Source organism: Chanos chanos, chromosome 12 (genome assembly GCF_902362185.1).
Source record: "Chanos chanos chromosome 12, fChaCha1.1, whole genome shotgun sequence".
NCBI lineage: Eukaryota > Metazoa > Chordata > Actinopteri > Gonorynchiformes > Chanidae > Chanos > Chanos chanos.
Window position 1 is genome coordinate 10,438,992 of NC_044506.1, and position 15,983 is coordinate 10,454,974.

The following is a 15,983-nucleotide window of genomic DNA, read 5'->3' on the forward strand; positions in this document are numbered from 1 at the left end:
TGCAAGCAGAGGTATGAGCTGAAAACCTGGCCAGATGCAGTCATGCGCATACTTCAGTTACCTTACCACATGGCATCAGAGAGCTAAGGAACAGAAATGAATAGAAAAATAGATGGAGAAAAAGAAAGATAGATAAGAAAGATATATTGCCGTATCCACTGATTCTTGATCTTGCAGAGTTTCATCATTTTAAGCCGATGCAGAATACACGGCAGCGACCCCTTCAGACCCTCACCCTGTGGAGGTTTGTTGCCAAGAGTGTGATATTCTTGTAGTTGACTGAACATACTGGAAATGCTAGTGTTTCTTGAGTATTAACCATTGAAAGCGGAACAGAGCAGACAAACGGGACTAGAGTGGGTTTGTAAGTGCAACCCTCTGCTCTAGTTTCATATTCTTTTGACCAATCAGTTGTCAGGCGGATAGCAAGTAACCACCGGCCCCACTTCCTCCTCGTTACCGCCGCTGTTTCACTTTGCCATTAAGCAGGACTGAGACACTGGATTGTCACAGCAATGTCATGTTTGATTTCAATGAATGTTTCGTGTTTTTTTCTTTTCTGCATTTCTTTTTTTTTGTTTGTTTTTACTCAAGAATTAAAAAAAAACACACACACACACAGAGACATTTTTGACTTAAGGTAGAGAAGCTTAAATCACCTGGTCGTTCCCATGTCCCTCTTAGCAAACAGAAAAACAAGAATACGGAACCGGGTTCTTTTTTCAGGGGACATTTTTGAGGAACTTAAGAAAATACCAATGATAAACCAGATTTATTCTCGGTCAATTTCTGGTGCCCAACAGCATAAATAGTCTATACTGTCCATAAAACTTTTAAACCCCTGGCCAACTATCATTCGCTCTTTAGCCCTCCCTACCTCTATATATAAACATTGCACCACACACACACACACACACACACACACACACAGAAAAAAAAAAAAAAACTTCAAGCAAGCAGAAAAACAACGTGTCTTTAAATAGAAGCCTGAAAAAGAGAAGTGTGAAACAGAGTAGTGAGATGTCGAGCGCAGGATAGGAGAGAGGCTCAGAAGAGAGACCGAGAGAAGACAAGAGAGTCCCTAGGACCTCTGCCTCGTGCTGCCGTGGGGCCTAACGCTCAGCTGGTCTGAAGGAGAATTCTGAGGGACGTTCCGGAAAAAACAAAAACAAAAAAAAAAACAAGATAAGCGTGAAACAGAAGAAAACAAAGAGACGAGATATAGAGGATTAAAGAGAAGGAGGGAGAAGAAGGCGAGAGCTTGTGGCCGGTAGGTGATGACAGACGGTGATGGATGTCAGCTCGCCGAATTTATTTCTAAGTAAAAGCTATAGAGAGTGATTGGTCATCTTTCTGAGAGATTTATTGCGATAACAGCACAGACTAATGTAAACACAAGTCATTCTCTAAAGCTTTTTTTTAAAATATATATATATATATATATATGTGGTAAGGGATGACAGCGAAGAGATACTGGCTAATTTGGCTAACACTGTCCTTGATTCATGCCATGTAGTTTCATTACAACTCACGTCTTATCTACCAGCGAAGGACGTCTACGTGCGTCTTTAGGCACAAACAAAGCAGAATACACAGTAGCTTAACCGTAAAAAGGGAACAGGGAGAGTGTATGGTGACTGGTGTCCTAATACAACTAAAAACGGGGCAACCACTGATCTGTGATCAGTGCCATGTCGCTCTACGACCAAGCAGCTAATGGGAAGCACTGATGTAGAGAATGAGAGAGCGGCATGCAGTCCAACCACAGAAGGCTCTACTGGTGGTTGCCAGGAGACTAGGGATATGAGGCTTTCCTCCATCAGAGGATGTAATAAACAAGCTGAGTGAGAAGCCATCTTTTAGCTCTGTGTGAATGAGCTCTGCGTAACCACAAAAAACCAAAACAAAAAAAAACAAAAACGGGATCACCATTAAGAGCCATGTGCCAAACTGGCATTTACCTTTGCTGGGCACTAAAAATATAAGTCGATATCGGTGTTTAAAGATCATTTCTCTTCATGAAATTCAAGTCTTAGTCATCTTACTTGATGGTAAATGTGAATACCCTAAACTACCGTTTATGATAAAATAGCTTAGTTAAATAATATCAGCGTGTACAGTAGAGTCTCAGGAGAAAATGAATAGATTGTTTTTTTTTCTGTGATATTAATAGAGCCATATGGGAGCTGCTGCTTCCAGTTCTCTGGTCTCCTGAGCTTTCCTCACGCCAAAGGATCCAGGTTTTTTTTCTCCAGTGTGATATGGTGTCACACGTGTAGTTTTCGCTCCAACATGCTTATAACCACGACCTCAAGGCTGGTGTTCAATTTTTTAAACTGCTGCGCACAGTATGACTTTGATTGCTTTTAATAGACTGTACTTTTACCATTTTGCTCTGTTACTGGATTCGCTGTCTGTTTTTTGCACGTCTGTTTGACTGCGTAAAAGACTTTACATGCTCAAGCTGGGTCTCGCTCATATAAAGCGAAGTGAGGTCACGTCCTCTCTTTAATTAGACATCGCATCCCTCGTCATGTTTCATACTACAGGGCAATGAAGACTCAACAAACGCCGATATTTCTTCTGTGTTATGTATGTTCGACCTGAACAGTCAAACAGATGTGCTAAACAAATATAATTAGTCTGCTTTATGGTAGGTACAAGCTCCCTATAACATACTCATCTTCCTAAGGAGTCCTATAGGACTATACGTATATATTTAAAGGATTTGAACTTGGTTTTGTTGGTATCGGTGAGCTAGATGTACAAACGTCAGTGGTGTAGAGCCATGGCTGCCGGACCCGCCCCTTCCCCACGCCCCCAGCATAATCAGTCTTCTCGCTAACGCTGCAATGCAACACATAACACACTGAGTAACTGTGAAAAAAGAAAAGAAAGAAAAAACAAGGCTAAGTCTTTGCAAGGCTGTGACGTCTCGTAAACACGTTTTTAAGGCTGCGGATAAATAACACCCCGAGGCATGTCATTCCGTTGAGTAGGCAATGAAACAGTTCCACACTGCACTCCGGTCATATCATTCACTGAACTCTCCATTGTCTCCTGCTCTGCTGTTCCTATGTGATTTTCTCAGAAGGTGACCTGCCCTTTGAAAACGATGACCACCGTCACATTAAAATGTACAGTAGCGTGGTTTAAACCTTGTAGTGTTCCTATGCTTTGCAGTATTCTGCTCACAATAAAAAAGAACAAAAAAAACAAAACATGCTAGATCTGACCTCAAAGTATACAGTATAACAAAATTGCAAACAGTGCAAATTTGGATGGAATGAGGGATATGACCTTACCGTCAAATGTGAATAAGAAATTTATAATGAATCAGAAGTTTTTACATATTTATACTCCTCTACTGCTATATACCAGGATGAGTTTTAACCCAGTTCTTGATCCTGACCTAAAGCTTTGAACTTGAGCAGACAGAAAGAATTAGAGTATCTCACAGACCAAAGCTTTGGTCTTTAAGCAAAAATGAGACTTGCATTATGCCACATTGTAGTCTGAAAACAGCTGTGCACTAGAGTACTCTAGCCAAAGGGCACACAGGGAAACATAGCTTTTTCCCCAAGTTCTATAATTTTCCAACACAGTCCCTCTCTGACATTTGCTAAGAGTTACATCATGGAGGTGAAACTAGCCCAAAGGAGCCCAGGGCTCTGGCGTAAGGTTGCCTTTTATTGTCCACAACAAAACCATCTACACGTTCAGTACAAAAATGTTAACAGAAATAATAAAACACAACGTGCCTGGAACAACACCTTCCATTAAAGCCAAGAAACAACTCAACAGCGCAATTCTCTTCCAGCTCCAAATCACACAGCTGAAACAGATATTCCACTATCGTCATGCTTTTAAACACACCGGGTAAAGAGTCCTGTTCCTCCTTCCAGTTTTGGTGTCTTGCGGACGCGCATAATCGCTGGCGCGTCTAATGAGGAAGAGGAGAAATTGTCTTGCTCTGTACTGTATGTATTTGTTGTCTTCCTTGCCTAGGTTTGCCGGTCATGGGGAACCTGATTAAGGTCCTTGGCAAGGATTTAGAGAACTGTCCACATTTTTTCCTGGACTTTGAAAGTAAGTGTTTACTGGGGTGAGGTGTATATGTGTGTGTGCGTGCGTGTGTGTGTTTGTGTTTGTGTTTATGTGCGTGTGTGTGTGTGTGTGTGTGTAAGATCAGTGGTGGAGGTGTTGTGGATGGCGGAGGGACAGTAGGAAAGTCAACTCTGAGGGCATTTGGGAGTACGGCGGCATTTACAGAAACTCTTCTTTTCTTACTCGCCAATTAGAAATTGGCAGTGTTCCCAAATCACATGCGTAACGTGGTAGCGTTAATGATCGCAAATAGCAATGCTCTGAAGCAAAGCAAATATTTATATCTCTTTTCTGGACTTCCTTTAATTAATTGGGAATTCCTTAAATCCCAAAATCAAAATGCTTCACAGCTGAGAGAGGATGAGAAGAAAAAAAAAGAGTTTCTCTGTGAATGTAATACAATGTCAACATCACCCCTAAAGGAAGCCACAAGTCTCCAGGCTGCAACAACACTATCTGGATCCTTCCATCAGTTTCCTATGCCCGACCTCTCACCCGTATGTCCTCCACACATGTCCACACACACACACACACACACACACACACACACACACACATGATCATGCACGCACACATCATACACGCACCCACACACATCTGCCCCATCCCCTCATCACCCACATGCTTCTCCCTTCTCTCTGTTCCAGGGGGATCATGGGAAATCTCCTGAAAGTGCTGGCTTGCGCCGAACTTGAGCATGGCCCAATAGTTTTCCTTGACTTTGAACGTGAGATCATCAGCTTCTTATTTTGTTTTTGGTTTCTTTCCCTTTTTATGTCATTGTTCCCTATCATCCACTGTCCTCTGACCTTTTTTTTTTTCATTTCCTCCTTTTTTTTCCCTTTCGTTTTTATTTTATTTTAGTTTTAGTTTTTTATTATTCTACTATTTGTGCATTAACAGATGGCGTTCCATTCAAGAGTTTTCAGTAGCTCGAAAACTACTGTCAATCAGTCGGTTTTGTGGTTTTTCCTATTTGATATCGAATCAAATCTATGAAAATTGCTTTTTGAGATTTCATTTGTCCGAATGCCATCTCGAGAATGCCACACCGCTTTGCATTTTTAAAGTCACTGGACCGGGATGGAAACAGAAAAAAAAAAAAACAGGACGGTTTTCATCCAGAAGCCCAGTCGCTTTCCTTGTCTTTTGTGGTTTTGTTCATGTGTGGCTGGCCCCTGTTACATTCTTGTTTACCCATGTCCATCTGTGAAAGGGAGCGTGTGTGTGTGTGTGTGTGGATTTAACCCAACCTGACAATAGACTGAGGCCTTGGGATTAGAGGCTGTCACTTCCTTAACAATGTGTCTTTTCTGCTCACGTGGCTTTACCTTTTAACTCTTCCTTTTTTTTCTAATACTCCTACTGTTTAACCACTAAAATACCCTCCCTCTGTTTGGCGGTACACCAGATTCACAACCTACCTGGTGTTAAGCTCGGTGTGTGTTTAGCGTGGTCACTCTCCGGGGGGTCCCTGAGGTCCAGCTGTATAACTGTTGAAACATTTTCAGTTTGCTTTCAGACAAAGTTGATTTGACCCTAGCTCCAAATTTTACTAAACCAATTTGTGAATTTGAAGTTAAGAGGGGAATGATCATGAGATAGAGTTTACAGCGTTGCTATGGAGAGGGCTTGAGATAAAAAGCCTCTTTAAAGCAAACGGGATAGCAGCCTGCTCCTGATTTGCACCATCTGCTTCTCCTGTGGTTGATAGTCACCTCTGTCACACTGATGTACGATGTATGATCTCTAAAGCTTTTGAGGAGAACTAACTTTAATATTTGTAGTTGGAATTTCTACATCTCATACATTAAGATTCAAGAAAGAATTGCCTTGACTTGCAAGTGATGGGGTTGGTACAGCAATTTAGCGTGAACATCTACACAAAGTAAAAGGGTTTTTTTCATGGGCCTGGAGGTTTTTTTTCTGTGATCAAAGTATTGTTCCCTGAAAAGTTACAAGCTTGTACGGACTGCATTTCACTTTTATGCTTTTACTAGTATAAAGAATTTTTTAGCATGACATTCAGACATTCTAAACAGCGTGTAGGTAAAGTGAGCGCAGATGTACACGGTTACAAAAATATATTCCTTAAAAACCACTGAAATGTCAGTGCTTTTCCCCCCACCAATCTACCTGACACACACACAAACACACACACACGCACACCCTCTTTGAAGATCACAGGCATGTGGGAAAATAAAGCCTGAGGTGAGATGACTGGGAGGAGCTGTGAGGCAATGACACTCAGTTTTAGAGTGTGTGTGTGTGTGTGTGTGTGTGTGTGTGTGTAAGGCCTGGGGTAAACACTGCTGCTTGTTTGCTCAGCTGATAGCACTATGGCCATAAGCCACAAACATGCAATTACTCTGCCAAACAGGATCAGATGGTGTGCACAAAGTTTCAAAAGAGAAGACTTCTAACATAGCTATAACAGTCATATAAAAACAGTAATTACAGTTTATAAATACGACAGCTGTCCAATGTCATTCTGCCTCTATGAAACTCTACGCTTATGTTTTTTTTTAAGTGTCAAAATGACAAACTGCAGTCCTCTTATAGAAATGGAGAAGGGCTTTGGGAAACTGGGAGGAACTGAGTCCCACTAGTATAGCGATAACAACTACAGTTCCCAGAATACAATTTCTTTTCACTTCAGCTTCATCCAGCAAAGTGGATGGGCTCATTAAAATAAAGAAGACTCTATGTCTCAAAGCAAAACTCTCAGTGATCCACTGCATCCTGAGGGAGGCCTAGAGAGAGGAGCTTGATGGTGTTACAGAAACCTGAACATCTTCAAACCTAGCAAAGGGACTGTTCCCAGTCCAGCTGTTCCTCTTATTTTGAGAGCCTTTCCTCCTCTTACCATTCTTTGTTTGCTTTTTTTCCATTCTTAAGTGCCGATGCGGATAAAAAGACAATGACGGGACAGAGCAGATTGATTAGCCGACGCGTATTAGCGTCATCCAGCCCGAGCCTCTGTTTAGTTAAATCCCGGTCATTCCGCATGGAATCAACTCTATCACCATTCCCGAGAGCGCGCCATCCCTCCAGACGCACTGTTTCAGCCCGGACAAATCCTCCAACGCACTCCGACACATTACAAATCCCCAAATACCGTACAGCATCGCCGTCATCGCGGCCAGTTTAATCTGCGCGGATTTGATAAATCCCCTCCCCAAAGCTTTTTGGAAAGAGCATTCTCTCACTGTGCCAAAGACCGAGACGATAATAATATTAACGATATTAAGTCCAAAATTAGCTCATAACATGGAATCAGAATTCCCCGCCATGTCAGGTTCAGCACTGGAGAACTCCACACTCTCTCCCTTTTCTTTTCAAGCACAGAGGATGAGGCTTATGTTAGATCTTGCTGGGGTTTTTTTGGGGTGGGGTGGGGGGGGGGTGATTTGTTCTTTTTGACTAACATTGTAACAAACAGTTGTAAAACCCTCTAGATTCACCGTAAGATTCAATTGTTGGTATCAACAGGAAAAGATTTGTGAACCTTAGTGTGACAGAGGTGACACAGAAGCTACGGAGCCTGAGGACCCATAAGCTCAAGAAACTCGGGTTGTCTTTGATTTGTTCCCACTTCTGCCGAAGTTTTAGGGTGACAGTTTGATTCTGTAGCGCTAAACCTTTTCTTCCTTTACCCGTCATTCTTCAGATGCCCAACCAACAGAGGCAGAGACGGCCGTATGGAATCAGGTTAGCGCAGTGCTGGAAGAGGCTCATGGGATACTAGCAGAGTTACAGTCTTACAACGGGGCGGGTCAAGAAATAAGAGAGGTAAGAAGGCACTGCTGGGGTGTTTCAAGGACAGTCTTCGTCAGAACATTGCTGGAAAATTACTGTTCATATTTTCTCTCTCGAGACACAGCTCAGGAGATAACACCTCTGTAAAGGCTTGGTTTTACATGACACATGCTCTCTCTCTCTCTCTCTCTCTCTCTGAGAGCTGCAAACACTTGGTGCAGTGGGTGTGTGGGGCTGACTCAGCTGTGCACACTCTGAGATTCAATAGATCAAAAAAGCTACATTTGTGGGTGGAAAACAGCTGATGTTGAGGGTGTCCTGTAGAGCATAAGCAATCTTTTCTTAATTGTGACGCTTGGACAAATGAAGAGCGGTTAGTCATGTGTAATTGGTCTCAAGGCTCTATTTTGGTGACTTTTTTTTCAGGCCATTCAGAACCCAGGTGACCTACAGCTGCAGGAGAAGGCCTGGAATGCAGTGTGCCCCCTGGTGGCCAAACTGAAGAGATTCTACGAGTTTTCACTCCGACTGGGTAAGGGAACCGCTGCTTTTGGGGCTGATTTTGGGGCTGAACAGCGGGGAACGTGAGTTCGCATAAGGGGTAAAATGAGGCTGCTTTTGGGGCTGAACAGCGGGGAACGTGAGTTCGCATAAGGGGTAAAACGAGAGATTTGAAGAGGGCAGTAGAATTTGTGGGCACGGGGAACGTATCTTCAGCGATACGCTTGAAGGCACGCAGGCAGCTGTTTCCCGGTACCTCTCCTCCTCTGCGACTGACCTCGCAGAGAAATCTCCATGGAAACTGAACTGACTGGTGAGAGCATGGTGAGAGCTCAGCAGTTTAAGCTCGTGATAGTCAATCGGATGCGCCCCACGCCTTGCCCCTGCTGACTTCGTGAGAGTCACAGTCCTGTAACCGCATCGCTAATGCTTCAATAAGATCCTCATATATAGACATCTGACTCAGGAGAAACCAAAAAGACATCAACTCTGTAAAACAATGACCGTCAAAATATTATATGTATTTATACACGTATTACGCTACATCCCGATACTCTTCCTCCAACACTGCAGATCCAATCCCTTGCTAACTGACCAGAGTCAAATTTCCCAGCAGTCTTCAAGATAAAACATATCAGCTTTTTATTTATAGAAATGCTGCTGCATATTTCATGAGGGGAAGGGATAGTTTCTCTGGAGACATGCCAGAGCATGCTAATGACATTAATAGATCGTGATGGTTAGGCTCACAAGCTCCATTTGTAAGCAGAGCAGACATGAACAAGAGCTGGGCGGCATTAGCGCAATCTCTCCTTTTACATGGAACTAACCCATAACCTGGAACAGGTTATTTTAAATCATTAGACTGGTACCGTCGATGCTTAGCATTCAACAGAGCCGCCACAAACGGACATCGTGAATTAAGGCAGTCTAGTTTAAACAGCGGTGGATTCAGACACGCAATTTTGTTTCCTGGCAACCAGAAAGAAACCACAGGTTTATACTAGCATTATAGTCATCATATGCTTGTAGAGTGAGGTGTCTTAGGTGGTCTGAAGGCTGATGTCAGTGGTATCTATGGATACTGAATAGAGATTCAGCGGTGCATATTGATCTGCATGGATGCACAAGTAACAGAATTTTGTAACATTGTTTGTAATCCACCATTTTATGAAAATGAAATTGTGAATGAGATGCTTATTGATTGAATGAATGAATGAATGAATGAATGAATGAATGAATGCAGCGGAGAAGTGTCAAAATGATGTTTGTCAGAAGAGTAAAGGACTGACAGTAGGACAGGAATCTTCCAAATGCCCAGGAGACATGAAATGAACGGATGTTTTGATCCATGTCTTATCTACAGAGAATGCCCTGCGCAGCCTGTTGGAGGCGCTGACGAGCCCTCCATATGCTCCCATGCAACACCTGGAGAGGGAGCAGGCGCTGGCTAAGCAGTTTGCCGAAATCCTGCACTTTACACTCAGTTTTGATGAGTTAAAGGTGAGTGGAGAGGAAGACAGACACACTACGCTGAACACACACACTATGCTGAACATAGAAAATATGTGGTTATTTTTTAAAGCTTGACCTCATTCAACATTCATCTTTTGATATTAAAATGTAACTTATTTCAGTCATACCTATTTCTCATGTTTCCTACAGATGACAAATCCAGCCATTCAGAATGACTTCAGTTACTACAGGAGGACAATAAGCAGGAATCGACTGAACAACCAGCAGGTGTGGTCCTAGACACCTTATCAGCGCTATGCAAACTGTCACCTGTTTAAAAGCAATGTGGAGAAACCACATCAAAGAGCTTTGATGTATCACAGAACTGTCCCTTGAGTCTTCTAATCTGATTAGCAGGGCAAAGTCCACCAATATATTAAAACCAGCAGATCCACTAACATTTCAGATCATTCACAACCATATTCACTCATAAATGTGTTGAGTACACAAAAATTTGGAATGAGTAAAATATTTTTCCACATCTTTTGCAGTTGGAGGCAGAGAATGAGGTCAATAATGAGATGGCCAATCGAATGTCCCTGTTCTATGCTGAAGCCACGCCCATGCTGAAAACTCTCAGTAACGCCACCACTAAATTTGTGTCAGAGGTAAGACGATAGAGTTGAAAATTTGTGTTGTCTTGTGATACGTACGCTAGGTTACTCAGCTTGCCTTACAGTGTTACTGAGCTAATTTAATGCATTTCTGCAAACAGAGTTCATCTAAACTCTTTTGTTCTGCAAAACAGCCCATTTAAGATGCAAAGCACTCTAATACAATTATAGCACTTAACACATTTCAGTTGCAAGCAGCCCCCTGCAGTGGAAAGCTTTTTTTCTTATTTCCTTTATGCAAATATGAGCTAAATACCAGCATGAGTATTACTCAGGAGTTTTGCGTATGACTGACTACTCCTAATGGGATCACTTATGTTCTGCACTGGAAAAACTATAATTGTTGTTATAGCTGATGCTCATTTCAGCCATCAAAAATAAAGGAGATGACAGTAAATTAACCAGTTTTTTCAAGATATGATAAATACTGGTCAATACGTGTTCCTCTGAGATCTGTTCCTGCTCTAACTCACCCGATTCATCGGGTCAGATATTTATCATTGTCTTAATGAGCTAAATACTTGAGTAAAAGTCACGTTTTATCAGGGACACACCTGAAATGTGCAGAACTGTCTGGACTATTATGTCAGCCATGAAAACATATGGTTCAAATAATGACTCTAACTTGCTGCTGTGATCTGTTTATTGAAACACAACACCAAAGGGCAGTTTTCTTTTGTTGGGCTGAGGCTGATGGTACATGGAGCAGACTGCTTTAAACTCTTGGACTGCTTTTAATTAATTTAGTTTCACAAGACTTACCTAGAGAATGACATCTTCAAAAATGTAAAAAAAAAAAAAAAAAAAAAAAAGGGTTGTTGGCACCCTCTAGGGCATGTGATTGGTACTGCATTAATACCGCAACGTGTTACAGAACAAGACATTGCCAATTGAGGACACCACCGACTGCTTAAGTACCATGGCGTGTGTGTGCCGTGTCATGCTGGAGACCCCGTGAGTCTTTCTCCTCCCTTACCCCTATAAATTCACTTCTTATTCCATGTTCCTTCAGATTATCACTTGGAACATTTTACATACATTATGTTGTTGCCAGAAAACATTTGAAGCATTCGTTAGTTTTCTCTCTCTCTCTCTCTCTCTCTCTCTCTCTAAGTCCAGCTGCTATAGTACCGTAACCGTAGTGTGTAGTCACCTTAATAAAGCAGAGCTGATGTGTGTTTGTCTGTTTCACACCAGAGAGTACCGTTGCCGCTTCACCAACACGGACACCATGTTATTCTGCATGCGTGTAATGGTGGGGGTTATTATCCTCTATGACCATGTCCATCCTGTGGGTGCCTTCGCCAAGACCTCCAAGATTGATGTAAGAACCCCCCTATAAGCCCTCAGTCTGACAATATAGCGTGTGTTCACGGCAGTCATACTTGTGTGTGTGTGTGTGTGTGTGTGTGTCTATGTTCGACTGTGTGTGGAATACCTAATGGGTGTGTGTTTTTAAGTGTGTCTGTATGGCCACAGTGGGGGGTTGTGGACCACAGATGGTTGACCTTTCTGTAAAGTTTTTCCTCCGTCTGTGTGTGTGTGTGTTGTCCAGATGAAGGGCTGCATCAAGGTGTTGAAAGAGCAGCCTTCAAACAGCGTGGAGGGACTGCTGAACGCACTGAGGTGAGTAGGTGAACCATAAACCAAGCCATATATAATCCATAGCAACAAATACAAATAATTTCTTTTCACAGGGTTACGATCGATCAAAAACAGATGAACAGAGTGGAGTCCCCCCCCCCCTTTTTTTTTTTTTTACTGCATACTTCATATATGATCAGACACTAAATTCTGAGAATGATAGTGAAAGACACACAGCATAAGAGTAATTATACGCGACCTGTGAAGTGCTTTCAGTTAATCACGTACATTTTTTAATCATCTGTTTGGGACTGAATGGGACAAGTCTTCATTTCTTTAAAACCAAGTCAACAAATTGAATTAGGGACAAAAAAAGAGCTGTTTAATGGAAAACTTTTTTACAGTTTAAAATGACATCATTCTGATCCAATCATCGTACTGTTTGCATCATGCAGGTATACGACACGACACCTAAACGATGACAGCACCTCCAAACAAATCAGGGCTCTGCTTCAGTGAAGGAGGGAGGTGCAGGAGGAGAAGAGGAGAAGAGGGAGAGAATGACAGAAAGAGGGAATACAGACAGGAAAGTGAAGAGACTTTTGGGGAAACAAACGCCAGTGGCTAGCAGTCTTGGGTGACCCAACCTCAGAGACCTGTTTGTTTACAAGAATAGAAATGCAAAATGATTTCAAAGTCAATATCCTGAAAATAGAAAAAAAAAAAGCATAAGAAAAATATATATATATTGTCAACTGTCCACGTCTCTCATTTTGTAAAAACTGGAAGAAAAAAAAAAAGATTATAGATATATAAATATATATATTTAAGTTCAGAAAATGGGGGCAAAACCACAAACTACCAGATGAGAACACATAAGACTTCAAATAAAATGAAAATATATATTAGCAAATGTAGGTTTAGACAGAAGAAAAAAAAAAAGAAAAGAAAAGAAAAATAAGATTCATCACAGTAGATCTGGAGAACTTTTTTGCACTCACAGACTAACAAACAACCCCGATTAATTATACCAGTTTTAAAAGTGGCTCTAAAAGGTGTCTAGTCCGACTTGGTGTCTCTACCGACATGCTTCATCAAATGCGTTCTGGTTATTGTGGTTCTCTGAGCAATTCAATTTTTTTTTTCTTTAACAGGATCTTGGTTTAAAGGCATCATTTTGGCAATCACATATGTAATCGAAATTCATTTCTCTACAGAGTAGAACCACTAAGAAAACTGTAAAAGATTAATTTACATGACCTATTGCTGTATATACTCAAAAGAAAAAAAAAAGCACAGGATAGTTTTGTAACAAAATGAAAGGTTTTGTTAGACTTATTCACTATAGCTGTACCAGCAATACTCTCCCAGAGTATTCACTGCAAAAAACAGCCATTCAGTCATTTTGGACCTGAAGTTCTGACCAATGAAAAATGAACAATATCAAACCATGTGACAGATGTGAAGTAGGTTATTAGAGTGTACATATCTTCAGACAGCAAAGTCTTAGAGATCCTTCTGTTCTTCTGAATTCCCAATGATCCTGAATCATGAAACAGCATTAGGGAAGCTACACAATCTGCCCAGTGCCATAACTGCTTATTACACCACTGCTTCTCATTCAGGGCCTTTCATTCTGACAGCTGGCCATTGGCTATCAGTATGCTTGTGAGGGAGGGGCATACATGCACTCCGTCCAATCACATCACCCAGAAGTTCTATTCGTCCAGAAGACACATTAATGTTGTGGGATAAGTTTCCTACTCGTCAACAGCAGAGAACATAATTGCCAAATATACTTGTGACAATGCCTTTTAAAATGAATGAAAATAAAAGTTAAACCGTTATTCTGTACACACAAGAACAAAAGGTTACTCACAAAGCCACAAAGTGGGGAGCAGCATTTCCTCTAAAACAATTTCTTACACACACACACACACACACACACACTCATCCAGACAGACAAAAAAAAAAAAAAGAAAAATAAGAAAAGAAAAAAAGCCATGGGACAGCACATAGGGTTCACTCAAAGAGACTTGGTGTATATAAGTGAGCAAGCAGAGGATTTTCCATCAGGCACTTGTGAGGCCTACAAAAATAAATGTGCTTATGAACAGCTAGAGATCCTTTCTTTTAGTATGAGGCAAATCAAAAAAAAAAAACATAAAATAAAATAAAAAAAGAAGAAATATGACGTCATTAAATGAGTGAGTATTTGAAAAAAAAAAAAAAGCGAATAAATTATTTAAAAGATTAAAAAGGCAACAAAAAGCAGTGCTGTACTTTGGATGTCTATAGCCTTTAGTCTAATTTAATTTGATCTTATATTTTCTATACAAGGGTATGTTTTCACGAGCATATTCTGTATAAATATATAGATGGCATGCTGTAAAAGTTCTGACGAGATTGTGTAAATACGGTGTTTTTATTCATTTTTAATTGTTCGGTGAATCTGAATTGGATGTGTCGTCTCTCAGAAAACCATGCGTTTTGGCTTGGCCCACTGGACTTGCAGTAGACATAGGTTCCAGATCTCCAGACTTCATATTGGCGGATTCAGTGGAGGGTGGGTTGTGAGGGTGTGGGGGTGCTGTCCATTTGCTTGTTATTTTGTACATTTTTGTGCAACAATAAAACTTGTCATTTATTACATTCAACATCTGGCCGCTGCGTCCTCGATATCGCTTTTTCTCAAAATGCTGATTGCACAACACATTGCACAACAGAAATTCAAGAGTAGGACTTTATTAATAGAATGTAAAAGCAAACTGAAGAGTAGTGGCACAGTTTATCTAAAAACGCTGCCATTAATTTTTTTATTATTTTTTTTCATCGGAACGAGGAAGCGTTGATGTCCAAAGTACAACGTTTCTTTTGTTGAGGGGAAAAAACCATTTTAACTAATAATGAAATGTACATAAACTGTATTAGTAGTGTAAACATTGGTGTGGCTGTCATAAGATGGCCTCATTATTCTTGAGGCAACGCTGAAACCTGAGGTCAAAGTCTCAGATAGATAACAGAAAAAACACAAAATAGCCCCATGTAGGTCAGTTACATGAAATAACATCCAGAATTATAGTGCACTTTTAAACACAAAGTTCTCTGTCCTGTTTTCGAATGTATTTTGTCTCCGTTTTGTGCCTCACTGCACAAGACATTGTGGTAAAATACATTTGACCAGTAGAGGGCAGCACAAGATAAAGAAAAGCATACATAATTGCATTAGGCCTGTGTTGAGAGCGCAGCCCTCCAGGGGTCCTCCAAAGACCGTAGCATTTCTTCTCAGAAAATGACCTCATTTCAACTGTTATTCACTGGAATAAGTCATTGTCATAAAAAGACAAACCAAGCGTTTTATTGTGTTGTCAGTTACTTGACAGAATGGCTGAAATAAATTTTTTAAAAAAGCAAGGAAATGGGGAGGAAATTGGGAGGAAAAACTTGTGTGTTTTGTTAAATACAACAAAGCAGGAAGACACAGGAGATGTGAATAACTGTATAATTACTTTTTGAAAACAACGTAGAGCTAAACCAGAGACTGGGCACAAATGGAAGGCAAGTCCATTTCTTCCTGAAAGGGAAAAAAAGAAAAGAGAAAGTGAGAGAGACAGCCAGTCTGTACTATACTTAACAAAGCATACATTACAGTCTATATTATTATTGCCACAAATGCCTCAAGGACAGATTTTTATTATTATCTTTTTTTTTAAAATCTTACACTGGAAGCTCTTTGCAGCCTTTACGTATAAACGCACCATATTACTCACAGAGAGCAAATCACGCATATTATTAAACTTTTAAGATCAATTTAACTTTCGTTTAGAACTATCAATACAAGGTTTCGTCTCCTACATGTCAAATTCAGCCGACTCTGGAAAATTAGCCAGCCCAAAACCTGTA

The 15,983-nt window shown here is 40.9% G+C and overlaps 1 protein-coding gene across 3 annotated transcripts; it reads left to right on the top strand.

Moving 5' to 3' along the window:
• The first annotated feature begins 1,210 nt into the window (after positions 1 to 1,210).
• fam49al (family with sequence similarity 49 member A, like) lies at positions 1,211 to 12,612 on the top strand. 3 transcript variants are annotated; one of them, XM_030789053.1, is made up of 11 exons: positions 1,211 to 1,270; positions 4,755 to 4,834; positions 7,778 to 7,899; positions 8,293 to 8,398; positions 9,734 to 9,870; positions 10,033 to 10,110; positions 10,374 to 10,490; positions 11,371 to 11,450; positions 11,694 to 11,820; positions 12,052 to 12,122; positions 12,536 to 12,612. In XM_030789053.1, exons 2-11 carry the CDS (start codon positions 4,762 to 4,764, stop codon positions 12,597 to 12,599), a joined length of 975 nt encoding a protein of 324 aa, XP_030644913.1. In that variant the 5' UTR covers positions 1,211 to 1,270; positions 4,755 to 4,761; the 3' UTR covers positions 12,600 to 12,612. The 3 variants fall into 3 exon arrangements, with proteins under 3 accessions (XP_030644913.1, XP_030644915.1, XP_030644914.1); XM_030789055.1 differs by lacking the exons at positions 1,211 to 1,270; positions 4,755 to 4,834 and adding an exon at positions 4,017 to 4,089; XM_030789054.1 differs by lacking the exons at positions 1,211 to 1,270; positions 4,755 to 4,834; positions 11,371 to 11,450; positions 11,694 to 11,820 and adding an exon at positions 4,020 to 4,089.
• Positions 12,613 to 15,983: the final 3,371 nt, after the last annotated feature.